General features: G+C 45.6%; 12 protein-coding genes across 12 annotated transcripts; 5 read left to right on the top strand and 7 right to left on the bottom strand.

Annotated features, from left to right (window-relative positions):
* Window positions 1–45: 45 nt before the first annotated feature.
* Window positions 46–970, top strand: RhiXN_08092 (coatomer subunit beta; the record flags this gene model as incomplete). Its single annotated transcript, XM_043327908.1, has 3 exons — window positions 46–447; window positions 495–785; window positions 833–970. The coding sequence occupies 3 exons, from the start codon at window positions 46–48 to the stop codon at window positions 968–970; spliced, it is 831 nt and encodes a 276-aa protein (XP_043183293.1).
* A 21-nt stretch (window positions 971–991) lies between these two features.
* Window positions 992–2,746, top strand: RhiXN_08091 (coatomer subunit beta; the record flags this gene model as incomplete). The annotated part of the gene is made up of 1 exon (XM_043327907.1): window positions 992–2,746. One exon carries the CDS (start codon window positions 992–994, stop codon window positions 2,744–2,746), a length of 1,755 nt encoding a protein of 584 aa, XP_043183292.1.
* A 1,470-nt stretch (window positions 2,747–4,216) lies between these two features.
* Window positions 4,217–5,155, bottom strand: RhiXN_08090 (Zinc finger, CCHC-type; the record flags this gene model as incomplete). The annotated part of the gene is made up of 2 exons (XM_043327906.1): window positions 4,217–4,793; window positions 4,845–5,155. The coding sequence occupies 2 exons, from the start codon at window positions 5,153–5,155 to the stop codon at window positions 4,217–4,219; spliced, it is 888 nt and encodes a 295-aa protein (XP_043183291.1).
* A 288-nt stretch (window positions 5,156–5,443) lies between these two features.
* Window positions 5,444–7,141, bottom strand: RhiXN_08089 (uncharacterized protein; the record flags this gene model as incomplete). Its single annotated transcript, XM_043327905.1, has 2 exons — window positions 5,444–6,247; window positions 6,284–7,141. 2 exons carry the CDS (start codon window positions 7,139–7,141, stop codon window positions 5,444–5,446), a joined length of 1,662 nt encoding a protein of 553 aa, XP_043183290.1.
* Window positions 7,142–7,711: 570 nt separating this feature from the next.
* Window positions 7,712–8,970, top strand: RhiXN_08088 (uncharacterized protein; the record flags this gene model as incomplete). The annotated part of the gene is made up of 4 exons (XM_043327904.1): window positions 7,712–7,714; window positions 7,764–7,772; window positions 7,825–7,958; window positions 8,805–8,970. 4 exons carry the CDS (start codon window positions 7,712–7,714, stop codon window positions 8,968–8,970), a joined length of 312 nt encoding a protein of 103 aa, XP_043183289.1.
* Window positions 8,971–9,762: 792 nt separating this feature from the next.
* Window positions 9,763–10,455, bottom strand: RhiXN_08087 (hAT family dimerization protein; the record flags this gene model as incomplete). Its single annotated transcript, XM_043327903.1, has 1 exon — window positions 9,763–10,455. One exon carries the CDS (start codon window positions 10,453–10,455, stop codon window positions 9,763–9,765), a length of 693 nt encoding a protein of 230 aa, XP_043183288.1.
* A 1,228-nt stretch (window positions 10,456–11,683) lies between these two features.
* RhiXN_08086 (uncharacterized protein) lies at window positions 11,684–12,261 on the bottom strand (the record flags this gene model as incomplete). Its single annotated transcript, XM_043327902.1, has 3 exons — window positions 11,684–11,863; window positions 11,921–12,136; window positions 12,193–12,261. The coding sequence occupies 3 exons, from the start codon at window positions 12,259–12,261 to the stop codon at window positions 11,684–11,686; spliced, it is 465 nt and encodes a 154-aa protein (XP_043183287.1).
* Window positions 12,262–13,106: 845 nt separating this feature from the next.
* RhiXN_08085 (Retrotransposable element Tf2 protein) lies at window positions 13,107–15,159 on the bottom strand (the record flags this gene model as incomplete). Its single annotated transcript, XM_043327901.1, has 3 exons — window positions 13,107–13,636; window positions 14,168–14,997; window positions 15,053–15,159. The coding sequence occupies 3 exons, from the start codon at window positions 15,157–15,159 to the stop codon at window positions 13,107–13,109; spliced, it is 1,467 nt and encodes a 488-aa protein (XP_043183286.1).
* Window positions 15,160–15,282: 123 nt separating this feature from the next.
* Window positions 15,283–16,944, bottom strand: RhiXN_08084 (Retrotransposable element Tf2 protein; the record flags this gene model as incomplete). Its single annotated transcript, XM_043327900.1, has 1 exon — window positions 15,283–16,944. The coding sequence occupies one exon, from the start codon at window positions 16,942–16,944 to the stop codon at window positions 15,283–15,285; it is 1,662 nt and encodes a 553-aa protein (XP_043183285.1).
* A 2,702-nt stretch (window positions 16,945–19,646) lies between these two features.
* RhiXN_08083 (Transposon Tf2-1 polyprotein) lies at window positions 19,647–20,981 on the top strand (the record flags this gene model as incomplete). The annotated part of the gene is made up of 1 exon (XM_043327899.1): window positions 19,647–20,981. One exon carries the CDS (start codon window positions 19,647–19,649, stop codon window positions 20,979–20,981), a length of 1,335 nt encoding a protein of 444 aa, XP_043183284.1.
* A 401-nt stretch (window positions 20,982–21,382) lies between these two features.
* Window positions 21,383–26,702, top strand: RhiXN_08082 (endoplasmic reticulum membrane protein; the record flags this gene model as incomplete). Its single annotated transcript, XM_043327898.1, has 14 exons — window positions 21,383–23,167; window positions 23,217–23,394; window positions 23,444–23,506; window positions 23,557–23,815; window positions 23,865–24,288; window positions 24,336–24,434; window positions 24,485–24,589; window positions 24,645–24,890; window positions 24,939–25,250; window positions 25,302–25,460; window positions 25,508–26,016; window positions 26,066–26,199; window positions 26,250–26,410; window positions 26,463–26,702. 14 exons carry the CDS (start codon window positions 21,383–21,385, stop codon window positions 26,700–26,702), a joined length of 4,674 nt encoding a protein of 1,557 aa, XP_043183283.1.
* Window positions 26,703–26,747: 45 nt separating this feature from the next.
* On the bottom strand, window positions 26,748–27,474 carry RhiXN_08081 (lymphoid-specific helicase; the record flags this gene model as incomplete). Its single annotated transcript, XM_043327897.1, has 4 exons — window positions 26,748–26,786; window positions 26,841–26,978; window positions 27,296–27,303; window positions 27,351–27,474. 4 exons carry the CDS (start codon window positions 27,472–27,474, stop codon window positions 26,748–26,750), a joined length of 309 nt encoding a protein of 102 aa, XP_043183282.1.
* Between the last annotated feature and the right edge of the window lie 162 nt (window positions 27,475–27,636).

Here is a 27,636-nt window from a genome sequence, read left to right as displayed (position 1 = left end):
TAATGATCATTCAAAGCTAATATACCCTTCCTAGCGTACTCCAAAATGGAAATGGAATACGATGTTATCCCGGTTCAAGACGCAACTACAATTGACAGTAATTTACAAGGGGGGCTGGACAACCAAGATAACTTGCCGCCACCAAATTGGTTACCTGGACCCGAAGGTTCCAACTATAATATTTTGGAGCCCGGTCTCAAAGACGATGCACCGCCACCAGATCTCCGATACGACAAAGACCTACGCGTTTGGGTTGAATATTACCCTGTTGAGACAGTAGGAGCTTCATTTAGAAGAGCCACAAGGGAGGAAATGGCGAAATGGGTCTGGGGAGAACCTGGTGATATCGGCAAACTGGCCGATCCCAATAACTTCGAGATGGCTGAATTTGCCCTCGAAGCCGGGCTAAGTGTCAAAGACCAAGAGCGTTTTTTACGCCTAAGGAAGGTAAGCTATTATGAATTGCGTATAGAACCACTGCTCACTATCAATAGATGAAAGGTCAAGCCCCATGGTCATCAAATCATCTGATGATGAAGGACGTTGACAAGCTCCCGCGTTGCACAAAGTGGGAGCCAAAATACTACGAGCTGAAAGGGCCAAAGGGAGTGGAAAAGGTGATCTTTTGGTGCCGAAATACGGCCGACGTCTTTTGGGACCTCTTTGGGATCCTGGCTCTAAAAGACGAGTACCACTTCCGGCCAGAACGACACTACATGAAGCGTGATAAGACAAACCGGCAATACGGAGAGGCATGGTCGGCAGAACAATGGTGGAATATCCAGGTTTGTCAAATGTACTTTGGGCTCATAATATGCTTACCATTCTCCAGCTAAAGATCAAGGATCGTTTTGCAACCGTTGGGCAATATGTGATTGCGACCGACCAGACCCCGTTGACTGGTTTTTGTGGTAGCAAGAAGGCCCATCCAGTCTATTTTACCATCGCCAACCTACCAAAACATATTTGACAAACGCACTCACATTGCGCAATGGTCTTGGTTGGTTATCTCCCAATTCCCAATCTGGATTGCGAGCCAAACCCTAAGGTGGCGCAACAAATGCAAGACAAGCTATTCAATGACTGTCTTCAAGATCTCTTGCAACCACTCACCAAAGCTGAACGAACCGGGATGGATGTTGTCTGTGCCGATGGCGGTGTTCGCCGCATGTACCCAACCCTCTCTGCCACTATTGCCGATTTCCCAGAGCAGTGCAAGAATGCATGTACCCGCGGCTTGGGCTGTCCTGTGTGCATTGTTGAACCGCACGTACGTGGTGATCTCAACCCAAACATACCCCTTTGCAAAAAAATCCCCACCTTGAATGCAATTATCAAACATTGCAAGGAAGGGTCTCCGAACTTTGAAGATTGGGGGCTACACAACATGTGGCCATGGTGGAATCAACATACCCATATCAATATTGCTACAATGCATATGCCGGACTTACTTCATCAATGCCACAAAGGTGTATTTAAAGACCACTTAGCAAAGTACATGGTCCCCAAGCTTATCGGCGACAAGGAAATTGATAAACAATATGTCTTAATGCCTTGGCACTTTGGGATCCGACATTTTAAGTGCGGTATCAGCAAACTCTCACGATCTACTGGCCAAGAAGCAAAGGAAATGATGAAAGTCTTTTTACCGGCTACGGCTGGTGCGGGCCCAAAGGCTATTCAAGCGACTCACGCACTCCTCAAGTTCATGTACCTTGCGCACTTGTCTACTCTGACCAATGCCGAGATATGCAAAATGGATAGACAGCTGGCTGTTTTTCATAATGAAAAGTCGGCTTTCAAATCATCGCTGAAAACGCCAAAGGGGTTCCATAATATACCTAAGTTTCATTCACTCCAGCATTACACGCATTCAATCCGCTTGCTTGGTGCCCCCAACGGGTACAATACAGAGGCCCCCGAGAGACTGCACATCAACTTAACCAAGGCCGGCTACAAGGCTTCCAACAAAAATGACGATACCAAAACAGAGCAAATGAAGGAATATATTCAGCGTATGGACGCGTTGGCACTGCATCGGGCGTACCTGGACTTCAAATCCAGACCGGAGGGCGAAGACAATGGGGACAATTGGAGAGATAGCTGGAAGGAGTTTGAACTTTTTGACAAAGAAACCGGCTTATTTTACCATATGGACGGAACCGGCATGGATGAGTTTGCAACTAAAGATTACCCTCAAGAGGTTGCTTTGGACTCTGACTCTGACTCCGACTCAGATGCAAGCTTAGATGATGACAATCTTGAGGCGGGGTGTATGGTTGAACGGGTGGTAGATCTTGAACAGGGCTTGCAAGTTCATATGGATGGTGCGCCCAGTCAAGGTTTGGCTAATGAGGTTATGGCCTATTGGCAGGGAACCAAAACCCATTACCCAAACCCCAAAATTGTGACTGCCAAACGTGGTGGTCAGCCTGTCACTGTGGAATACCTACTTGTTTCTCACTCGGCAAGAAACCTTGTCATTGACATCTCTATGTATCTCAAGCAACTTCGTCCCAATCTCCCCACACTGACACTCCAACCCGGTACCAAGCTGCGTATTTGGAAGGTTGCTCAACTATTTCACCTACCCCTCCCCTTCAAACCGCTTGAACCACCTCATGTTGAACACATCCGTGCACGACCAGCCAAGGTTGACCTTATTGATTGGGTTCAACGCGCTGGTCAGTTTGATACCGTGCTTATACTTGCCTACCCTAACAAGATAGGTATTCATTGTGAGTAATATTATTGTTATCTCCGCAATATTATTCACAATACTAATACAATATTAATTGGATTGTAGGTTATCGGCCTGCCCGAATTTGCGTCATTTTTGAACTCCCGGCCCAGCTCAAAGATTTATGCCCACATTGCTTGGTATATGTTGAGTGGTTCAGCCCATTTGGCCCCTCACCAATCAAATATTTTGAAACTTATACCACAACACGCTCCGTCGACCAGGCTCAAAGGCCAAGAACAGCTGTGGTACCGCTATCAAGCATTTGACTTGCGTGCCACCTGGGGCCACGGTTTGAAACGATTGATGAAGAAACCCCAGTTCGACTCAATACCAATGTTTTTGACATATGTTGCTTGTTTCTTCTGAACCAATTTAGTAGCTATTATCACTTCAATCTATTCGAGCACTGGAGCACCTCAGCTACGCTCCCTTGAACGCTCAAATTATGTGAAAATTTTGTTCTGGTATGTTTGGGTTTAACAAATCTCATATTGTCTCTCCTGACCATTGCCCACAGCTATATAATTATTGAAGGACTCTATGATTGTATTCTCCAAATAACTCCTTGTTTGTCATGCATTCATTGATATTCTAGCTGCTCTATGCCAACGTATTTCTCACATGTATTCTAGGGTGCACTTATACCTTATGAAGAGGTTACACAATGGGGTAACATTAAAGCTTGTGAAGATTGAATGCCAAGCAATTTGAAGGAGTAAAAAAGCTCAACAATTATTATTATTATCTTGGTATTGGATTTTGGACCCTACCAGTATACGTAGATCTATGTAGATCTATGTAGCGCGCGGCAACATACATTGTTGGCCGGGTATACATAGATCTACGTAGCGTCCCATAATATAAGTAGCCTAGCATAGATTACAAGCATCTATGTACAAATATCTAGCTATATGTATGTGCAACAATATATGTAGAAACCCCCTTTTTGCTGATGTCTATACCACCGGATTTGGACAATTTTTCTGTTATTTTTACTATTTTTTACGGACTTGTTATCTTACGTTTTTCAATCACGTGATCTCGGCGCTTATTATGCCAAGATGCCGCGCCAAGATGCCGTGCCAAGGGCGCTTAGGAGAAATCCACGCTTCTGCGCAGCCTGCAGCACGCTTCTCATTTCACACATGTACTTCTTTTCTCACGTGCACAGACCATGTAGATAGTGTGCTCTCTTCTATATATACAGCAGGGAAAATTGCTTGGAGACCCCAAGTTGATTTTACCTTGTCTCTTACCCATTAGAGAAGGTAGCCAGCCAGCTAAGTAGCCAGCCCCCATCCCTCAGAAGTACTCACCCCTTTATTTCACTTAACACACCTCCAGGCCTTGGGCCCCTTTGCATCAACAGTAGCTAGTTAGTTACCGCCTTAAGCAACTCAGTAGATAGTAGTTAGCCTTAGTCAGTTAGATTACATCAGCTAGTATAGTAGTTACGGCCACAAGCGCCCGCCTTCACCAGCATGTACCCACCTTACAGTGGTGTACAACAGATACCATGTCAGTCTGACATCCCAAATCTAACAGTACACAAACAGACTTGCCTTTGAGCTTGGCTTCAACTATCAGCGTGTTTGGGACCTTCCTCATGTGATCCTTAACCTTGATAGCGTTTTGCTTGACATGTTTTGGTCCCAGCTCTTTGTTCTTCTGCCCAATGCCCACTGCGTTGATCTCAATTTTCTCCTTCAGCCTGGTGAGTTTGTCTAGCTCTTTGAGCATGACCAACAACACTCTGACCTTGCTCTTGGGGCATACTTTAACCGCGTTTGTGTTGACATGCAATGGTTTGGCCTTGTGGAACTTTGGGCAATCCTTTGACAGGTGACCCAATTGTTCACATTCAAAACAGAGCCCAGCCGCCCTCAATTTGGCCTTCTTCTTGTTGGTAAGCTTTCTTTGCTGGTTCTCCTGTCCGTCACGGCCTTTTGCCTGTCCACTGCGCATGTATTTGTTCAGGCGTTTGTTCTGCCGGTTACTGTTACCGTTACTGTTGTATCCAGTCCCTTTGTTATTGCCGCGGTTTCCGCCGCTTCAGTTGTCCCCCAGGTTCTTGTAAGTAGAAGCACGGTCATGCTTTCACAAAGGACTACGCAATTGGTTCCTTCTTGATCCTGATTTGTCATTCCCCAATTTCTCAATTGACCGTTTGTACTTGTGTGCGCGCTCTATGTCCAGCGCTGTTTCTCGCAATGTTTTGCATGTAGTTGCTTCTGGTCTCATGCCTTTGAGTGCCCATCCCACTTTAATATATTGGGCAGCACTGTCCCAAACTCTCAGCACATGTTGGTGGTCTGTGACTTCCCGTAAGCGTCTTTGTAAGCAAGCCAATTTGGCAAAATAATCTTGCACGCCCAAGTCTCCCTGCTTCTTTTCATTATACAACTTCCTCATGTTGTCTTTGAAATCTGGTGGGAAGCAGTAGTCATATAGTCCAACATATATTGATTCCATTGAGTAGCTTCCGGGGTCCGGTGCTACGTTCAACATGTACCAAGATGCGGCTTTGTTGTCCAGGAATCAACTGACAGTGAGCACTGCCTTGCTGTCACTCAATCTAGTATCACTGACGTATAGGTTGTAATTGAATATGAACATATCCAGCTTGTCAATGTCTGCTTTGCCCTTATACATCTTGGGTGATTGTGCCTTGTATCCTGATTGCGCTTGCGTGACCACCTTTCACTCAAGTTTCTTGTTTTGCTTCTTGAGCTTTGCAACTAATTCCTCCAGCCATCTATTCCTCCAACAGTTATCATTGCGCAATCGTGCCAACGATTTGGTCCAACTTGAGTCGGACAAGTTGGATGTTTTGGATCCACTATCTGATGGATCTGGTGGCCTCCCGCCTCCTCCGTACCTGCTTGTATGCATGGGTTCAGTCTCATTGCTATCAGTCTCTGACGATTTGGATGATTCAGACGGTGATGGGGACCTTCTCTTGGTTGATCGCGCCCGTTGTTGTTCCTTGCGTCTGGATTTACCAGCCTTCCCCATCTCCGTTCGGGTTGTCTTACTAGACTTCCTGGCCGGGGTTGATTCTATGATACCCTCCAGGTATCCCCCGCCCCTGTATGCGTTTGGCGTGCTTTGGGGGTCTGTTTGTTGTATGTGACGCTCCCGCGTCACTTCTAGGTCATCCAATGTGGCTCCCAGGCTAGGATGTTTCCTCTTCTTGCCTTTAGCCTTAGCCTTTGCCTTTGCCTTACTCTTGTGTGACCTGGTGCAACTTGTTGTCGTGTCCTCTGACCCGCTATCAACTTCCTTGATTGTAACTTGCGGTTGTCTCAATGGGCCAGCCCCCCTTGTCTGACTGTGAGTACTTTCGGACCTTTTGGAGCTCCTCAGGTTCCGGAGTACTGATGCATACTCCTCATCATCAAATGCGTACTCGTCAGCCAGCTCGTATATCAGCGCGTTTACTTCGACGCTTCCGTTTCCGCTTTCAGCTTTGGTACAATCTCCTTCACTCGTGGGTATGTAATCCTATCATGACCAGTTAGGATTAATCCAGTTGCTAACGTCTGGTAGTTCCTCAACATTGCCTGGACCCCTGTCATTGCCATTGGCTTGGCGTACCTCTTCGTCCCAGGTGAGGCCCTCATGATTAGCCGTGGACTTAGATTCGGTACTGACACTGATATCCAGCTCCCTTTCCTTGCCTTTACCCTTAGACTTACGGCGGGTACGCTTGCGCTTACTATTCTTGGAAGGTGTCTTGCTTTCCCTCTCATCATTGACTATGTATTGCGCTAACACGGGTTTGCCTTCATCATCCAGGGCGATGCTCTTGTTTAGTACACGACTCGTCCTAGCCGTCACGAATATCTCGTCGTCCGATTCCCTCCTACTTTCCGCACCCATGTTGGGGGTCGTAGGGACTTCCAAAGTTGTTCGCTGGTCGTCAGCATATGCAGGAGCGCTTGTCTGCTCGACCGACGCTCGCTCGACAAGTTCGACGCTCTGTTCTGAGGTCGCTTCCCTGTTCATGGGGGCATTCGCTTCTCGGCGGGTCTCGTTAATTGGCAACGGCCAGCTCAACACCTTCCGGATAGGTGGGGCTCGTTGCGTGAGGGCCATGTAGGCCGAGGGAGATAACTTGACTCCCTCGGTATCGGCAAAGGCTATTCCCTGGCGCTTCCCGACACCCAGCACTACCATGCGCTCGCCTGGCTCTCTTGCGCCCTGGGGCATGGTGCCAAAGGTGAGCTGTACTCTTCTCGCTGGTACAATCGCTTGCTCATCAGTGGTCTTGTTCGACGTCTTGGGTTCCACGCGGTTGGCTGTTTTCGGAGCCATGCGCTTATCGGCCCGCCTCTTGGGGGCGGTAGGAACCTTGGATGCGTTGTAGTTGCGTCCGCTGCGCAACCTCCTGCTCATGTTCAGTACGTACTATTCTCTGTGATCGATCAGCAATTGTAGAAATTAAAATAAAGTAAAATGGGACAGTGCAACGGAGGCCAACCCGTCACTCTGTCGTTTGAAGTTCGTCGAGTATAAACTCGATACGAGTGTTGTAATTAGTATGTCAAAGAATGTAAGGTTTCACTTATTGTCCACTACTGTAAATACGAACGTCGATGGCGACCGTGTCGCCGAGGTAATGACAATCCGTAAAACACTCGATTGTTGTGGTTGAAAGTAAAGACAGTTATCAGAAGATCCCCCCCGGGACCTTATAAGGTCAACGGGGTTCGTACATGAGTAAGCGGAATAAACCAAACGAGAGTATATAGTTAGAAATCAGATACAAACAATAACGAAGACGAAGGTGGGCCGAGGTGGTAAGTCGGGTGAGCAGAGCCGATTCGATTATGTAAGGGATATTCGTATAGTAGAGTAAATATACGAATATCTTGCATTCCTTACAACGTGATATTATCACAGGCCCCGGAGATACTACGAGGAAAGACTGGTCATACAAAGGAAGGAGACATATATGCGCTCGGAATGGTAAGGTGGCCCATCTCTTTGTGTAAATGATACTTACTTGCAGTTGCAGACTATTCTGGTGCTTGTCTGAGTAGTTTTGCAGTATTTATGTTTACTGATATACGAATCAGGAAGCGTTCACGACGGAGGTTCCGTTCTCTGGCCGGTCTGACATCTCGCTCTACCGGCATATTGTAGATCGAAAAAAGACGCCCTCACGACCCGGGAGCATCATCCCTGAGAGGAGCATACTTGGGAACGTACTGTGGGCGATACTTATGAGCTGCTGGTCGTACAGTTCTGCGGGTCGTCCGACAGCTCAGGCTGTTCATACGCTGGCGAGTCAAGTCTGTGATCCATTTCGGGAGGTTTGACTAATTTCTGAAGAAAGGACAGATGTTACCATTGAGTCCTGAATTACTAAATGTAATCGCAGAGGAGCCTGAAGATGATGATGACGATTGAGTGGTCCTGACTCATCGCCAAGAAGGGGTTTTGTGTGATGGTTGGGTTGAATAGTATGCATGTAAAGAAAGTCGCTTTCTATAACCCTAAGTTTAGCATCCCACATTGGAAGTTGTATGTGCTGTGAGACTACCCCTGTGGATATAGAGAATCACATTTATTTATCTTGAGTTACCATTACTCATTGACATTCTTTGTAGCTATGGAACTATGAGGAACAAATCTCAGCAATGTCGAGATCTAACTTGGCCGGCGCTGTGTGCACTTGTTCGCTGATTGTATAATCTTCTATCAACCGGAAATTCTATTGGCTGCTACCAGGAAACGCGGTGGAAGGTGCAGTGTACCACACATTCCAGAGATACAAAGGAAGGTTGTGCAATTATGCATTGAGTTTACGCGAGAAGTAGTTCCAACGAGACTCTACCCCAATCATGGAGAACGCAACTATACTGGTTGGAACAAAAACCTCCGAATAATTAGTCTCATATTGCAAGAACCTCTCGGTTATCAAGTCGCGAAGCTTATTACAAGACTGATCGGCTAGTACTGCAAAGCGAAAATGCAGGCCAAGACCCGGGTTACAAGCTTGGGCGTTAAACTGACCCGTGGGTACAGTATAGCACGTAGCTGACAAGATCACCAGACGAGTTCTGCGGAATGGCTATGACTTTAACGCGGAACGTCACGCACTACCATACTATGGGCCCAGGTCTGCGACACATAGCCGCCAGGATAAGGTTAGGCACGTAGCGGAATTGCTTGCGGTCAGGGAACAAGCCCTAGGCGATCGCATCAACCCGGAGGAATAATGGGTTATAACGGCTCCTGTCTAAAAAGAGGCCAGGAAATCCTGGGCTATAATATACAAGGCAACACCTTGGTTCAAAGTTAAAAGCAAATACTAGTACAATGCAAGGACATACAATTCTCTGAAAGTAACCCCATAGTTACAGATCACAGAAGGTAGTGGCCTTTTGGTGAGCACTAAAATATTAAACCCGACCAGGCCTGGGATGAAGCTGGGCCGTTTGGAGCATCACCATGAGCCATGAAGGTGCAAATTTTGACAAAGATCCGCACCTTGGGGGTGTGTGGTGGCCCGGGGATAGAACTATAGGCCCAAGGGTGGTATTTGTATTGGCTCGTGAATGAGCATCCGATTATATAATACGTTAGAGAAGTACACATTGAGCAAGCCAGAAAAGGATTTCTGAGAACCTGATAGCAACCAAACAGGTTCAAGAAATTGGGCTCATGATGGCCACAGCAGGACATACATTTGAGGAATTCATAATTATTACTCTACAAAGGCCTAAGCAGGGGCCAACAAGCTTTGATGAATAAAAACTAAGCTGATTGTGCCAAGAAAGCTATCCTGTTTGCGTCCTCAATCCTGCCATGAATTTATGAATGCACTCAAGTCCCAACTCAGGTGGCCCAGTGTTGGTAAATCCCAATGGGAATGTGGTTGGGAACTGGGATTACGTAAATGGGGCGTGGTATGGGATGGTTGGGAAGCAATGGGAGAGTCACGTGATACATTAACCAAATTAAGTATATACACAAACTTGGATCAAAATACAAAAGTATAAAATAAGTAATTATATGGTTGAATCATCAATTTCCAGGCCTTTTTGTATGTCCCAAGTAACTAACCCATAGAGCTCAAGCTCTGCATCCAAGTTATTAAGCCTGTTGGACTTGAAAAAATCCAGCCTATGCACTTCAGACTCAGTGTTACCAGAGTAGTCAAAGAGATCATGTAGTGGGATAGGAAACTGAGTGCCAAAAAATAACCAAACCTTTTTTGGGAGTGTAGCAATGGGCAGTTCATTGGGCTTGTCATCTAATGGATCTTCATCATTGAGTACATCTTGACAAAGTTGCGTTATGAGCAAATGCACGCTTGGAGTAACCAGCTCCTCTTTGATTGCATTGACATTGCCAATAGACTCTGCAAGCTTGTTGGGTTGGTTATTTCTTTTGGTGCCAGCCCCCAAAACCACAGAATCAAGAGCTGGGGAGCCAAACTGGCACTTCAGCCTTGAATGTGTCCTCCCCTCATCTGCGTGCTTGCGTTTGAGGTCCATACGCACAACTGCAGTGTCAAATACCTTCTGGTATCCCAGCCAATTACGCCACTTTGTGTGAATGTGTCCCATCTTGCTGAATAGTTGCTTGCAGCCAGCCAAGTTAGCAACAATTGACAAGACGTGTATTGCCAAGTGAGCTAACTGGTGACACCCAGAGTTTGGTGTTTTGTAGGCAAGAAGCCCTGACCAGACATGAATCATATTGAGCAGCTTACCCTGAGTATATGCAAGAAATTAGTAGATGGTCAGACTTAGAGGCCTCAATGCCAATTGATCTACACTTACTGCTTGCTTGTGCATTGCTTGCTGCTCTTTGTAATCCCATCAATCTGGATGAAATTTGTTCCAGGAGTTGTAGTAATTGAGGAACGCTTTGTACAATTTGAGGTTGCTTTCTTTACAAAAGACTTGTCAAAACACATGCTTGACAATGCTGTAGAGTGCTGATTGATTAAGTGAGGTGTTTTTTTTGGCTAAACAGGCAAGCTCAAATGAAAGGGTTGAGGAAGACAGCCAGGATAAACAGATCTTGGTCTGCCTTGCCCCAGCAATGCTCCAGGCTCTCCAATACGCACTTGCAAATCTTTGGATTGAATCCAAGATTCAAGAATGTGTAGTACAACCAGCCAAGCTCAACCAGAATATGGTCAAGCCTTGTAGTTGCAGCCTGGGAGACATTTGCTGCAATTGCAAGTGGTTCAAGATGCAGCTTAAGCCTGGATGTCACAACCCACTCCATTCTTTCCATGAGTCCTGACCTTGTCAAGCCTCCAACACGCTCATGTTGCGCGCCAACATGACCGCAAGCACGCATATACTCGCACATATGCACTCAGAACCTCCGAGTTCCCACAGATAAGAGACCTATGGTTGGCATGGCTGGACTTAGTGATATTCTCTAAGTCCAGGTCACATGACCTCCCCCCCTCCAGTCCTTTATCAAATACTGTACTAAACTACTATGGATTTGAGGTGGGGAGGGGGATGACATAATCTCTTCTATAATAATATATTATTCAGACCTTGCCTGCAGGCTCCCTTAACATTGGCCTGCGGCTAGGGGGGCAGGGGGAGTGCAACGTCCCCCAGCAACTTATATTATTAATATATCACTGTGCATCATATATACTATATATATCTTTGACAGTGGATATATATGGTAATAACCCCTCCAGATATGGGTTATGACACTGGAACAAGATAATATTCAGCATACATCTAAGTAGATTCAATTGAATCATGCTCACTTGTTCAATCTAAGCCAAAATTTAGGATTGTCAATGTTTTTCAAAACTGTTTTGGCTTGCTGAACCAACTTGGGGGTTTGCCCTGCACTTGCTTGAAATTCTTTGGGGTTACGGGCAGCAAGAGCACAAAGTGATTGAGACTTGGACAATAAGCTACAGAACAAAAGGAAGTGTGAGGTCCATCAAGTGAGAACAGGAAGTGCAAGACTGCAAGGCTTCCTGCCATCTTGGGCTTGCTCCTGACAGAAGAGTCCAAGTAGGTACAAATGGTTGAGCATCCACTTGATGATATTGATTGCATCATCTGCGGTGTCAACAAGCTGTGAGGTTAGGCTCATGATATCACCAACAACAAGGTTAATCTATGGTCACTCTAGTTAGACCTCAATTGAGCACATACACTAGCCATATGCACATACCTGGTGTGCCCAGCAGTCAAATACCAAAATTTGAGGGCGTAAACAATGAAGTTGGACTTGCATGGCTTGTGAGTTGCCTCCTGCATCAGAAACCCAAGCAATAACACAGACATTATGCTCCTTCTTGGTCTTGTATATGTCACTAAGTACAAGCTTCAAGTGGTTCTTGGCTGTCTTGTGTTGCGCTGACAGATTGTGCACACAAACAGTGTAAGTCTGAAACATTGTATCAGCATATTTTGTAGAAGACAGCAATGGTTAAACTAGCATACCTTGTAATCAAGTGAGAGCATAGAGGCAATCAACACATTATGCCTAACATTCTTCCATCCATCACTCATGCCTGTAGCTAACCAACCTGAAATTGCATTGTGCATCAAGGTATTTGCAGCCTCAAGCTGAGTCCAAAGGATAGGCCCTGACAGTTTGTGACAATTGGGTAATGTTGCACCAGGTAGCCATTTTTGAAAAAATTTATATGTTTTGGGTGCATTGATTGCGTGCCAGGCAAATCCATTTGCAATCCACAACTTACAGAGGTCAGAGTTGAACTCATCCTGTTGCTCCTTTGACAGTAAGTTGTAGATTGTGGCCAGGGCTGGATGCAGTGACAATGTTGTACACCACGGTAATGTGGGTACTTGCTAGTGGGACAGGTGCTTGAGGCCGTACTACTACAGACAAAGCTAATCTACTATCTACTAAAGGCTATACTAATGCCACTGTAAGGCAGACTTCTACTGGGGTCTACTACTAACAAAGGGGGCTTAGCCTGGGAGGTGTGATGAGCGCAAGAAGGGGGTCAACTGCTGAACTACTAAGGGCCAGCTACTTAGGTGGTTGGGGGGCCTCCTCAATGGTATGAGACAAGGTAAAATCAACTTGGGGTTTCCAAGCAATTTCCCTGCTGTAAATATAGACAAGAACGCACTATTTACATGGTCTGTGTGCATGAGAAAAGAAGTACATGTGACAAATGAGAAGCGTGCTGCGGGCTGCGCAGAAGCATGGAATTCTCCTAAGCGCCCTTGGCACGGCATCTCAGCGCGGCATCTTGGCATAATAAGCACCAAGATCACGTGACTGAAAAACATAAGGGAAAGAGTTCGCAAAAAATAGTAAAAATAAGAGAAAAATCAGGCAAGTTCAATGGTATAATTTAGGGGTTTGTAACATTGCCCCCCCCTTAAAGGCTCTTGGTGGCGTCACAAGCCTTTCTGAGTCTAGCTTGGTTGAAGCGCTTGATCTCTTCCTGGCTGTGTTCCAACAGTTCTTCTGGTTCCCAAGAATTGTCTTCTGGACCGTAACCCTTCCACTTTATCAAGTAGAACCATTTTCCCTGTTGTTGCTTGGAATCAATGATTTGCTCAACTTTGTATTCTTCCTCCCCTTCTATTGTCTCAGGGGGAGGTTGTTCTGGGAATGGTTGATTTGGGGATTTGTGTGCCTTTGATAGGAATCCCACATAGAATACGTTGTGGATTTTCAATGATTCCAGCAACTTGAGGCAGTAGGCATGGCTGGATATTTTTTCTGTGATCTTGAAGGGTCCTAACTGTTTAGGGTCCAGTTTGTTGGAATTGGTCCTTAGTTCCACATTCTTCCCATCTAGCCAGACTTTTTTGCCAATTGAGTATTTGGGTATTGTTCCTTTCTCCCTGACCATTCTTTCCTTACTCATCCTTAAGGCTGCTTTGGCTTCCTTCCATTCTCTAGCTGTTGTAGACACATTCAATACCAGGGAATTTATTCCTATTTTCTTGGATTTAAACGAAGTTAAACAGACCACATTTTCAATCACGTGACTTCGGCGCTTATATCATACGCTAAGCGCCGAGCCACGTCCCCTTCCGCGCTTAATCAGCATACGTAGCCACCTCCACCTATGACGTCATCATGACACATAAGTGACACGTATGCATGAGTAAGGCCGACTGCGGAGCGGGGTTCTTATTTGATTAGGTATTTGATATCATGTATTTGTAATTAGCCAAACTGTAGAATATATAAGGAGGCCAACCAACCATGGTAACACCCAGGTCGATTACCTCTTGTTGCATCTCTAAACTGTACAAGGCCTTAGGCCAGTAACTACTAAGTCATCCCCTGTACTTGTTGCCTTAAGCGGCTCTCTCATCGTAGATACATAGCTCACCATTGCCATTAGGGCTTTGGTTGTTGTACTTAGGTAGTTAGTCGTTGTAGGTAGCACACTCACCGCCTTAAGCGGTTTACTTAGATCTATACGGCCACAAGCGCCAGCTAATGTGTCTGCCACTTGGTCTGCTTCTGGGACGTTGGATGGGACGTTTGATGGACTCATTACTGGATTCCTTCCATAGACTAATTCAAATGGTGTTTTCCCTGTGGCTGCGTGTTTGGCGTTATTATATGCATATTCTGCCAGGGGTAGCCAGGTGGCCCAGTCTGAGTGGTTGGCTGCTACATAGGAGCAGAGGTAAAACTTGATGAACTGGTTCACCCTTTCTGTTTGTCCATCAGATTCAGGGTGATAAGCGGAGGAAAATGCTGGTTTGACTCCAAGTCGTTGGTACAGGGCTTTTAGGAATTTCCCGGTGAAGGTTGTTCCACGGTCCAAGATTGTCTTGATTGGAAGTCCATGAAGTTTCCAGACATTGGTGATGAATAGGTCTGCTAGGCCCTTAGCTGTGACCTTCTTGGAAGTGGGGATGAAGTGTCCAAACTTGGAGAACAAATCTATGACCACCAGGATGGCGTTGTGACCCTGAGACTTGGGGAACCCTGTGATGAAATTGTATGAAATAGTGTGGAATGGGAAAGGGGGGACTTCTAAGGGCTTCAAGGCAATTACAGGGGCATGGGCACATTGGTTGGCCTGGCATACAGGACAGCATTCCACCCATTCCTTAGCAGAGGACTTCATACCTGGCCACCAGTAGTTACAACTTAGCAGTTCAAGGGTTTGTTGTTGCCCAGGATGTCCTGCCAGGGGAGAGTCATGGAATTCCCTTAGGAGTTTTTCCTTTAGGGGTTTGTTGTCAGGAACCACCAGCTTCCCTTGGTACCAAAGCAAATCTTCTTCCCAGTTGTAATCTCTATAAGCTTTACAAATTGACAGGGGGGGCATTTTCTGCGTCTTCTGTAAGGAACTTGATGATGGGCTCAAGTGATGGGTCTTCCCTGAGCTTGGCTTGGATATCTGTTATGATCTCAAGTTCTGCTTCTGACGTGTTGGCAAAAACCTCTGAGGGTAACATGACTTCTGGTTCTGCGGGGAGGTCTACGTAGTCCAATCTTCTGGATAGGGCGTCTGGCTTTCCTGACTGCTTTCCTGGGCAATAATGGATTTCAAAATTGAAATTGCTCAGGAAAATATGCCATCAAGCGTGTCTACAGTTGAAAGTTTGTGCCTGCATCCAATATTCTAAGTTCCAATGGTCTGTGAACACCTGTATGGGTCTATCTGTTGCTTCTAAAAAGATGCGCCATCCCTCCAGGGCCTTGATGATGGCTAGGAGTTCCTTATTGTGGGTGTCATAATTGGCTTCTGCACCTGAGAAGGATTTCAACATATAGGCAATAGGGTGCAACCAATTGTCTGTTCCTCTCTGGCTTAGTATGGCGCCCATGGCTACTCCTGATGCGTCTGTTTCCAGATAGTACGGCAATTCAGGGTTGGAATGGATTAGGACTGGTGACTGGGTGACAAGTGATTTCAGTTCCTGGAACGCTTCTTCCTCCAGGTTCCCCCATGACCAGGGGATCTCCTTTTTGGTAAGATTGTGAAGGGGTTGTGCCACAGAGCTGAAATTTGGAATAAAACATTGGAGGTAATTGACAAAACCCAAGAAGGCCTGGACCTGTTTGACCGTTTTGGGTTGGGGCCATGACGTAACTGCCTCAACCTTCTTTTGATCCATAGAGAACCCTGCAGGGGTTATGACAATACTGAGGTAGTTGACTGTGGTGATGTGGAAGTGACATTTCAATAACTTGCAGAATAGTTGGTTCTTCATGAGTCTGGACAAGACTTCTCTTACGTGGTTTGTGTGCTCTTCTGGATTTTCTGAGAAGATCAAGATGTCATCTAGATAAATCACCACAGTTACGTCTATTAGGTCCCTGAACAGGTCATTCATCAAGTGCTGGAAGGCAGTGGGGGCGTTAGTAAGCCCAAAAGGCATTACCAAATATTCAAATAGCCCGTATTTTGTTCTGAAGGCCATCTTCCATTCATCTCCTGCTTTGATCTGGACATTGTTGTAGCCCCATTGGAGGTCCAGTTTTGTAAAGATCTTTGTGTGCCTTAATTTAGCCATCAGGTCATCTTGCCTAGGTAGTGGATATACGTTTTTGTGTGTGACATCATTCAACTTCCTATAATCAACCACCAATTGTAATGTTCCATCTGCCTTTTTCACAAACATGACCAGGGCACCAGCAGATGAGGTGCTGGGGCGGATCTTGCCTGTTGCCAATTCCTCATCAATATGCTGTTTGAGTGCTTTGGATTCCGCGTCAGTCATACCATAGATTGGGCCAGGAGAGAGCTTGGCTTCAGGGATGAGGTTGATAGCAATGTCATATTCCCAGTGAGGTGGTAACACCTTAAACTCCTCTTCACCAAATACTTTGGCAAACTCATGATATTGGGCTGGAAGGTCTGATAGGGGATTAGGATTGGCTTCTTCCTCAGAGGCAATTTGTACCTGTTCTGGAAAGGTGACAAGACCTTGTTGCCAATCAATAAGTGGGGCTTCTGCGGTTAACCAAGTCATGCCAAGGATTGCTGGGTTATTGCCAATGGGGCAAACAAGAAAGGGTATAGAGTGGATATGGCCATTGGCCAAAACTGTGAGATGAACCTGGTGCCATATGCAACCAGTCTGGGATATTGTACCATCTAGCATTCTCACAACTTGTGGATTTTCAAGCTGGGTTTTTGGGATTTTATATTTTTCCACTATGGTTGGGGAGATGAAATTGGAGGTTGCTCCAGAATCTATAAGGGTTTTTAAGGGTTCTGCTGGGTAGTTGTTCATATGTAAATTGATGTGGAGAAGGGGTTTCTTATTTGAGTCTAAAGCAACAGATACAAATTGTCATGCCCTAGAGGCGTGACCACTTTAGAATCCATTAAGTCAAAGAGATAGTGAATATATGCGCTATTTTCTTGAAGATTTATGGATATATGCATCTTTATGCTATTTAAGCGCTGAGCGCATATTATGTAATCCTATCACATGACCTTTAGTCATGTGATCACGTCTTTCTTATCTTGGTCATGTGACCTTATCTTTGTTATTGTGTTTGCTCATGTATATACTATTCCCTCTACTTGTTGAATATATAAGGAGGGTTCTGAGAGCCTTAAGCCTCAGAACTTGACCTCTTATCCCTTCCAACACTACCTACCCTTGGCATACAATCAGGTGCACCTTGAGTGTAATAGTCCCTGCCTTGGTTCTTAGCCCTGCTGTCTTAACAGCATAGTGCACTTTACTGTTATTGGTCTTGTCCACCCTTTATCTGGCAATTGCCTTGAGCATTGTTAGATCCCACTTGCTGATAAGTCCTATATTAGGCAATAGCTTGTTGGGCTTACTGTCCTAGACGTCTGTAAGGACATCAAGGGCGCGGGCACTTGTGGCCGTGTGACTAATACAAAGTACCACTGTAGGCAGCAAGTTCCACCCTACAACGTCTAACTACTAAACTACAATGGCCAAGGCCTTAGGGGCAATGGCTAACTACGTACGTACAGTGGAGGCAACACTTAAGGTGTTGTGGGTACTTAGTGAATCTGGCTGTAAGGCCTTGTACAATGTTAAGATGAAACAGGAGGTGATTGACCTGGGTGTTACCATGGTTGGTTGGCCTCCTTATATATTACAAGGTAGAGCTAATTACAAATACACTAAAGCCAATACTGTATCAAATAAGAACCCCGCTCCGCAGTCAGCCTTGTTATGGAACAGAATAAAATAGTAAAGAACGGCAAAGCAAACATGATTTGGCCTTGAAATTAGTGTAGACAAACACTTGTAAAGTACATAGAAATATTCCTTGAATTTTTCTGTTATTTCTACTATTTTTAATCATGTAAATACTTGAGGTATTAAGGGAGAAACAGTTCCTTGAAGGGAAGACTTATTAACTTGAGTCTAACTAGCTATTCTTAAGTAAGCACTCTGCTTTCCAGAAGCTACTACCAAGTAGCTAAGAGGAAGGTCTGGGCCTCACTAAGAGCACAGCTTGTTTCAGCCTTTTCCTAGAGTGTCTTAGTGAGGGGAAGGATATTCTTAGAACTGGAGGCTAACTCTTATAAGGCATGGCTTTATGAGACAGGCTCTCACTTAACATCTCATCTCTTTTCATCTTGTCATGTATCTTACCCTACTGTATATAGTAATCACAGGCCTCTAAGGGTATAAATAGCCCCTTGAACTGGCCTTTTGAATGCATCACATTTTATCATCCTCTCTCAGCCTGTGTGACTCTTAAGAACTTCTATTGATCTCTTTAAGTATCATACATAGTAAATCTGCCTAAAGCTCTTAAGTTCGGCGCATATAGCCTCTAGGACGGTCCCGACCTATACAGGGAACCTAGAACCAGCTTAAGTGCAACCCTGCCAAGACTTCCTGGCTGTCTGCTAAGTGTTTGGTGCTTCCACAACGCCTTTACCCCCTTGTCTACTGTTGGAGACAAGAAAATAAATTTCTATAATTCTCAATTAAATTACAGTGAGTTCCGGAGACTGACATTTAGGTTTTATATTACTTTGCTTGTACATTGCGTCGCCTGCTGAACAGTAATACGCTCATTACTGGTTATTGGTAGGGATCCCCCTGATACTAACCACCTTACTCTCCTATCAAGATAACTAGCCACTCTAATATACTCTAATTTCACTAGCATAGATTTCTCTTATTACTTATCTTCCTAAGTTTTCTACCTTCTATAGTTAGACAGTTACCTTATTTGTCTATTCTCCTCTTTTGGCCTCTTTCTTTCTTCTTTAGAGTATTTTGTGTTATTACTTTTTTTCCCTATCTATAACAGGCCTTACTCATGCATACGTGTCACTGATGTGTCATAGTGATGTCATCAAGTGGAGGTGGCTACATATGCTGAATAAGCGCGGATGGGGATGTGGCTTGGCGCTTAGCGTATGATATAAGCGCCAAAGTCATGTGATTGAAAATGTTGTCCAATTGTCTTTGTTTAAATTTGAGAAAATGGGAATAAATTCCCTGGTATTGAGTGTGTCTATGACACTTGCCCTGTGGTAGTTGTTGGCTCTGACATTAGGTCAAGTTCTTCATCACCAACCCCTGTGGACTACTAGGGTGTTAGTACTGGCACAACCCATCAAGAACCAGTGATCCAGCATAGCCAGATAATAGTCAAAACTGGTGATTGTTGCACTAGGGGGTTATTGTTACACAGCTAGCATTGCAAACGTCCACCCAAAAGTCTGCCACAACTTCTTCTGTGTCACAGACAGTCAAAGACCCACTTGTGCAAAACCTGCTACTGTATCACACCCATCCAAGGCTTGTTGATCAGTTGTAAGGAGCATTCAACGCTAGGTATTGAGACAGTGATTAGCGTAAAGAATAAACTGTGAGCTTAGTGGGGCCAATCATCTAGCCTCCCCTTATTCCTAAACTAGTAGTGAAGTTGCCTTATTTAGCAAGGACACTATTTTAGTATCTATCCACACTCCCCTATCTCCACTATGTCAACCCAACCTTCCACCTATGTGCATGCCAATCCCAATGCGCTGTCTGTCCCCACCAATATCCAGGAGATACCTGCGTGGGCCCAGGAGATCAAAAACCTCCTCCTGGCTATGAATCAAAACCTATCTCTGGTCATAGGACAAGCGGCTGCCCATCACACAGATCTTGGCACCACACAGGCCACCCTCAATAACCACAACAGCAGCATCACCAATCTAGATGCCCTCATTGTTAAACTTGGGGCTGATATTGCCAAAATAGGCACTGCAGCTCCGTCTGGTTCCTCCCTTGCCTTGGCTACCAAGGCTCCTAAACTTGCAATGCCAGACAAATTTGACGGGTCAGACAAAAACAAGGCAATCTCTTTCAGAGTTGCTGTATCTCATTATCTCAGGATCTCATATCCTGGCTCAACAGTGGATGAGCAAATCGCTTTTATCATTTCCTGCCTGGATGGCAAGGCCCATGAGTGGCTTGAGCCCTATCTGGAAGAGGACGTTGTTAAAGGGAACCCTGTTTCTTGGCTCCACAATTTGGATGCCTTCTGGCTGCAATTCAATGCACGCTGGAGTGTCCAAAATAGGACTGAGAACTTCTGTGCTAAACTGCACACCCTCAAACAAACCAAGGGGGTCCAAGATTACTACAAGGACTTCCAGACCTACTCTCAAGGTCTTGGTTACAACAACCCCTCTCTCAGGGATATGTTCTATGATGGCCTATCCCACAAAATTAAGGAAACTCTCATGGTTCAAGATTATGACCATGCAGATGCCTCTGTTACTCTTGCAACTCTTGCAGAGAAGGCCCTTAAAGTGGATCAGCGCCTAGAGCAGTTTGCGGCCCAGCACAAGGGTTCATCTTCCTCTTCAAACCAATCTGGAAGCAAATCCAGCACCTCTACGTCAGCAGCAGCCCAGGGAGCGCCCAGGGATAAACTGTCTGTTGGGGAACAGGTGTATGCAATTGTGGATGGAAAGGCAAAGAAGGGGGTTCTTCAAAAGGTTGGCCAAAATGCCAAAGGGATAGCAGTTCCAATTGTTAAATGGAATGATGGCACCACCATGGACGTTACCTTTAAATCTCTCAAAAAGGATAACCACCCTGCCACTGCCACCACCTCCTCTGCTCCCAAGGCTTCCTCCTCCTCCTTGCGTAATTCTGGTCCTTCCCCTATGGACCTAGACTCTGCCTCTTCAAAAGGCAAAAAACCAATTATATGCGCAACATGTGGAGGAAGGGGACACTATGCCAACCAATGCCCCTCCAAATCCTACTCTGGCCATGAGGCCCATATCTCTCAGGATGAGTTGGAAAATGGGGACCTCTGAACACTAATGGGAACAGTGTATCAGAGGGAAATAATGGACTTTTAGATAGCTTGGAAATCTTTTCTGTAAATAATATATCTCCTCTAAATATATATTTTCAAGCATCTTGCGTTCAACAAGTTCCCAGCCTTAAGGTTACCAAGAAAATGAAGCCCTTCTTTGGATGGGCTATGATTGATTCAGGTGCATCATCTTGCTTTATACACAAGGGCTTGATCAAACAATGTGGTATACCTACTACAAAAAAATCTGTACCACATCACCTTAAAGTGATTGATGGAAGAGACATTAGTTCTGGTTTGGTAGATTCAGAATGTATATTTACTTTAGAATTAGGTAGTCACAAAGAGGTTCTGAAATGTAACGTAGCTGATATAGGTAAACATAGCATAGTCCTTGGAATGTCCTGGCTCAAGTTACACAACCCTACTATAGACTGGCCTAATAAGCATATCACTTTTAATTCTCAATATTGTAACAACACTTGTCTTTCTGTTTCTAATTCTATCCTGGGAAATGTTGGTGGGACTTCTAACCACCTTGAAGGCATACCAGAAGACTTAGGAGGTGTTGAGGTAATTGAACCTCTTGAAGGCATCCCTAGGGAAACTGGAGGTACTGTGGATTCTCCACTTGAAAGTATCCCAGTAGAACTGCGCAATTTTGCAGAGGTATTTTCTGAGGACATGAAGGTGATGGAACTGCCACCGCACCGTCCTTTTGATTTAGGGATTGATTTAATTGACCCTGATAAACCTGTTAAGGCTATGGTATACCCCTTGAAGGCATCTGATGATGAGGAACTTAGAAAACTCCTCAAAGAACAACTGGACAAAGGGTTGATTTGTCCATCCAAGTCCAAATATGGTTCCCCAGTTCACTTTGTCAACAAGAAAAATGGGAAAAGGCGTATGGTTGTGGATTATAGATCCCTAAATGCAAATACAGTCAAAAATGCGTACCCCCTACTGTTAATACAGTCTCTCATTGAGAAACTAAGGGGCGCAAAATATTTTTCCACCATTGACCTGAAATCTGGATACAACTTGGTCTGGATAAAGGAAGGTGATGAATGGAAGACTGCATTTAAAACCAAGTATGGCCTGTTTGAATACCTAGTCATGCCCTTTGGGTTATGCAATGCTCCTGCTGCATTCCAGCACTTCATGAATGAGATATTAAGGGACATATTGGACGTCTATGTAGTAGTATATCTAGACAACATCCTAATATTCTCAGAAAGCAGAGAATTACATACAAAACATCTCCAAGAGGTACTGAAAAGGCTGCAAGACAATGCATGCTATTGTAACCTGGAGAAGTGTAATTTCTATGCGTCTGAAGTAGATTACCTTGGTGTTATTGCCAATGGTGAAGGAGTAAAAGCAGATCCTAAGAAAATTACTCAAGCGGTTGATTGGGCAACACCGCGCTCTGTCAAAGGGGTTCAAGAGTTTTTGGGCTTTATAAATTTTTATAGACGCTTCATACATAACTTCTCAAAATTGGCACAACCCTTATACCAATTACTCCAAAAGAATATACCTTGGGAGTGGGGTGAACGCCAAGAAGTGTCTTTTAAAGCTCTCAAACAGGCTCTAATTGAATCCCCTGTATTAATCCAACCTGATCCATACAAGGAGTTTTTCCTTGAGTGTGACACCTCTGATTTTGCAATGGGCGCTGTCCTTAATCAAAAGGACAGTGATGATAAATTACACCCGGTTGCTTTCCTATCAAAATCCCTAGCACCTGCTGAAAGAAACTATGACATCTTTGATAAAGAGTTACTAGCGGTAGTAAGGGCTTTAAAGGAATGGCGTCACCTGCTGGAAGGAACAGTAATCCCTGTTAAAATACTGACAGATCATAAAAATCTGGAGTATTTTCAGACAAAAAGGGATCTGAACCAAAGGCAGTTAAGGTGGATGGGATTTTTGGCAGATTACAATTATAGGATTGTGTATAGGCTGGGCGCACAGAATAGAAAAGCAGATATTCTCTCTCACCATGAAGACCACAAGTCTGTGGTTAAAGAGGGGGGTGAAACCCCTGTGCTCATAAGCCCAGAGCTTTTTATTGCAGCTATTCAAACAGATAGTGACCTTAATGACCTAATAAGGGATGCTCTGCATGATGATAAAGCTGTACACAAGATCCTTAAATCCCTGGAAGAGGATATACCTGTTATGGCTCTGGGCTCTACAATATGTATTGGCACTTGAAGAATCAGAGGCAGGAGTCGTTGACTGGCACAAAGAACTTGTCAGAGTCCCTTTGACTGACTCTACGAAAGCATTGCCAATGTTTATTCGGTCAGACCCCAGCTCACCCACAAAGAAAACCGGAATGGCAGTTGCGACGAAGAGCAATGTGCTTGCCGTATTAAACCCTGGGAGCACCGGGAATGTTGGTCTGTGCTATTTTCTTGACGACATTTGAGTTGTGCTCATTTCGTTCAGTGTGGCGAAGGGAGTTTGACCAATCTGAGGGTCGGATACTGCAGTACAAGACTCACCGCGATGGTACGTCTCTTTCCAATGCAACCGTGACTCGACGCCAATATAAGTCGTAGCCCTGGTCTCTATATCCGGGCCTGGGGGGTCACACGTCCGATTATTTGAAGCATTTACCGGAAGCCTGCTTTGGGAACGCCAGCTACACTCGCCGTCGCTGGGGCGCTTACTCGAACCTGCCAATCTCGGGGTAGACGTAGCGTTCTGGCACGAACTGAGCGATATTGACGCGTATGTTCTCACCAATGGGCACACAGTCAGTCGATTGGAGGGAAAGTCAGGAAAGACAGTTTGGAGCTGGAACACAGATGATATCAGGTGTGAAATACCCAGTCGAGCTATTTATGACTGCTAACAGGTTTATCAGCACTCTCTTGACACGCGTCGTTCTCTCATCGACATCTATACATACCGTTGGTCTGACTAAAACCGATTCTTATGCCCTGACGATCACCACACTGGACCGCCAAACTGGCGCTCTGGTTTCCCAGTCCCAGATACCCTCGCAAATCACTCGTGGAATGCGAGATGTGTTTGTGCTCAATACTCATGATACAAAAGCGCCTGCTGTGGTGTGGTTCGAGAAGCACGATGGAACATTACACTCGGTTGTATTAGATTCGAATATCTTATCGCCTGAAATCGCATCGACCAAGACCAGGTTTGCCAAGGTGCACGATGTGCAACTTGACAATGAAGGGTTGTTTGTTGCCGAGACCAAAGATGAGCTTCCGTATGTATTTGGTATGTATTCGACTGGGCTGAAGCAAGAATGGGATTTCGATGATTCGGTTCGTCGTCTGCGTTCTTGTCTTAGTTGATCTTACCTTTGTGCTAGGCTGTCTCCAAGAGCGAAACTCCATCGTTGTTTAGCGGGTCACTTGATCGAGAGGGAAATGCATACATTGCTCGCGTATTTTGGTCTCTCAGTACCGGCGTAAGTCCACCCACACATATTTTCCTCATTCCCACTAAGCTCGTCTTTAGCTTGCCCATATTCACACGTACGCTGCTCATGGATCTGAAGGAAAAGGAATCAGTACTGGCGCCACCTTCCCCTTCAATACTGCTGAACACGGGGTGATTGTGCACGTATGTCTGCTATCAGATTATTCAAACGCATAAAGCGACTCACGTGTATGCACAGTGTGCCATTGACGCGTTCATGCCCCACTCTTATAGCATTCAACACCGCATGCTTTTGACTACATCGACTGGAGCAGTTCAACTCTGGCAACTACACGATCTTCAATGGACGCGCGACGAAGCGTTGACTGATATCAAAGTGGCCGCGCTCGTCGATCTCCCGGAACGTAAGATTGCGGAAGAGATTGCGTCATCCGAGCATCGAGGGTTCTTGGAAAGGCTGATTTTTCATATCGTTGCTGCCCAGGTACGCAGTTCATTTTTTCGTGTACTCGTAGACTTACATTCTCCGTAGAACCTCCCTCAATATATTGCTCAGTTTTCGAAACGCTTTGCTACAGGGACGTACACTATCACTCCCGGTTCTTCCTCATCTCTCGACCGCGACCCATTCGGATTCCGTAAAGTGCTCGTCGTAGCTACGGGCTATGGTACGCTACTCGGAATTGACACGGCGCAAGGAAACGTAGTTTGGCGCAAGATCATTGGCGTCAGTTCGACCGGCCCAGCAGACGTGATTCCGTTCAAGATGTTTGTGACCAAGAGCGCACTAGAAGGACCTGATCCAGAAGTCATACTCGTCGCAGAGAAAAAGTTGCGCGGAAAAGTATGATGTTTTCCGCGTGTATTGAATGAGCGCTAATATCCGGCTTGGCAGAAAACAAAGACCTCGGTGGTGTTCCATTTCGCGGCGCTCACCGGACGTTGGGTTTCTGGCGGTGCTGCAGGGATCCAGGTCTCGGAGACCGAGGTTGCGGAGGCGTTCATTCTTCCTGGACAATCGAACACGATTGGGATTGTCTCGGCGGACGGAAAAGTGAGTCCAACTACGTAACTACTTCGACCGCGCTCATACTCTCACAGGTGCACGTTTACCCCAAATCTCAACCTACAGTCGACGGAGCTTCTCAGTTATACTTTACTCGTGCTATTGGATCTGAGCTACGCGGTTTTGCTCTTGAATCTGACCTATCTACCCCTGCCATTGAAACATGGAAGAAAGCGTTCACGTTGCCGGCCACCTTCCCCAATACCGCTGCTTCCCGCCTCGAAGTCATCCACCGCTCAGTATCTCCAATCGCATCGTATGGAAAGGTCATGGGAGACCGGTCAACATTGTACAAGTACCTCAACCCGAACGTCGCGGCCGTCCTCGCTGCGGATTGTGCCGTGCGAGTCGTCGATCTCGTTTCCGGAGCGATTGTTTTTGATTCGGGCGCTCTCCCTGCACCATGTGTACCCCCCAAAGTCGCATTTGTGGAGAATTGGCTGGTTTATGCTCATGAGGTGGGCGGGAACTCGACGGACAAGGGGACCAAGGTCGTTTCTGTGGAGTTGTACGAGGGTCTAGGAAAGGACGACAAAACTCATAGGTTGGTAGTGTTCTTGACAGTTGTGGACAATGTTAACTTGTGATAATAGCGTTGAGTCTTCGAGTTTTTCGGAGAAGAGCGTCAAAATGCATGCGATACAACAATCATTCCTTTTTCCATATCCTATTGTGGCCCTTGGTACGACCAGTACCAAGTTTGGAATTTCTACCAAGGGGCTTATGTGTAAGTTTATGTTGCCCCGGACATAGGTTTCTAACTGACGGGAATGTCAGTGGCCACGTCCAAAAACCAAATTTACCATCTCCACCGACGTATTCTTGACCCTCGTCGCCCTCTCCAAAAACCGACGGCTCAAGATCAGGAAGAGATGCTCTTCCAGTACGAGCCTGTTCTTCCACCCGACACACGGCGTATCGTTACGCATAAAAATCAAGTGGGTTATCGTCCTCACTCTACGTATTCTGACTACTGATATCACCATCCAGGTCTTGGGGACAAAGCACATCATTGGGGCTCCGACCCTACTCGAGTCCACATCCTGCGTTCTCGCGTATGGTCCCGACCTATTCCACACCCGAGTCACTCCATCCGGAACATTCGATCTCTTGGGTGCTGGGTTCAACAAGCTACAGTTGTTGTTGACGACTGTAGGGTTGAGTGTGGCGACTGTGGTTGTGCGGCCGCTTGTAGCGAGGAAGCAGCAGCATGCGGTGTGGTATCAGTGAACTTCTTGTATGTTTTGGATAGAAGTGTGCAGTAGATCCATCGATTCAACAGTGCTCCAAGTCTTTGCAGTGAGTTAACCATTGCTATACATGATCAAATTTAATGTGAATCTCCATCAATGCGAGAATTGCACGAACCTGCACCGTCTTAAACTGGGAGAAAATCAAGACTTTATGACTTCTCTTTAGCAGTTCATCCGACATGCGTTTCAGGAGCAGTATCTTTCCACCTTTCACAACCAGCCAATCTTCTACAACAGATTCATCCGAGTCGGGCTTCGTGGCCAGTCAAACAGATATGGGTGGGAGCAGACTTTGCGGAGTCGTGTAGAAAGACATAGAATGTAATGGAATGTTCTGTGATCGAATCAAGTGGGTGACTCACCCAATGTATGCGCAGTACGCGCAAGCGTACGCGTAAGTCATACCTGTAGAGTATATAAGGGCCTTGTTCAAGCCCCGAATACTCATCTCATCCCACTCTTGTATTTACTCAGTCATTACCTGTCTTCTGATCCACTACTTTTATACAGAGATCGGACTCGCATTTCTACAGGTCGCATAACAACATTTTGCAAGTGGTTGTTGCTTACACCTTGGACTAGGGCGCAATCAGAGCTGCGTAAAGAGCGGAGATGATCAACTCACTCGTTTGCTTCTTTGCAGCGTCCCTCTCTTTCTTCCTCCTTTCCTCTTCAGTCTCCTCCGGGATATCGTAGTCGCCTCTCTGCAAGGCATCAAAGTACGTATCGTCGTCATCTTCGAGCAACATCAGGAAAAACCGGCTGAAACCGCCGCACCCTACCTGTCAAAATCGGGCAAGATTAGCTTCGAACCCTTTGGACTTACATTAAACGGAGGTATTCCATTCTAGGCTTTATCAACCTAGTACGGCGTTGACACTAGACGAGAGTTATAGGACGGCGACCCCTAA

The sequence above is a fragment of the Rhizoctonia solani genome, chromosome 9 (assembly GCF_016906535.1).
Source record: "Rhizoctonia solani chromosome 9, complete sequence".
NCBI classification, from domain to species: Eukaryota; Fungi; Basidiomycota; class Agaricomycetes; order Cantharellales; family Ceratobasidiaceae; genus Rhizoctonia; species Rhizoctonia solani.
Note: the sequence above shows the minus strand (reverse complement) of the source record. Positions and strands in the feature narration are given on the sequence as shown.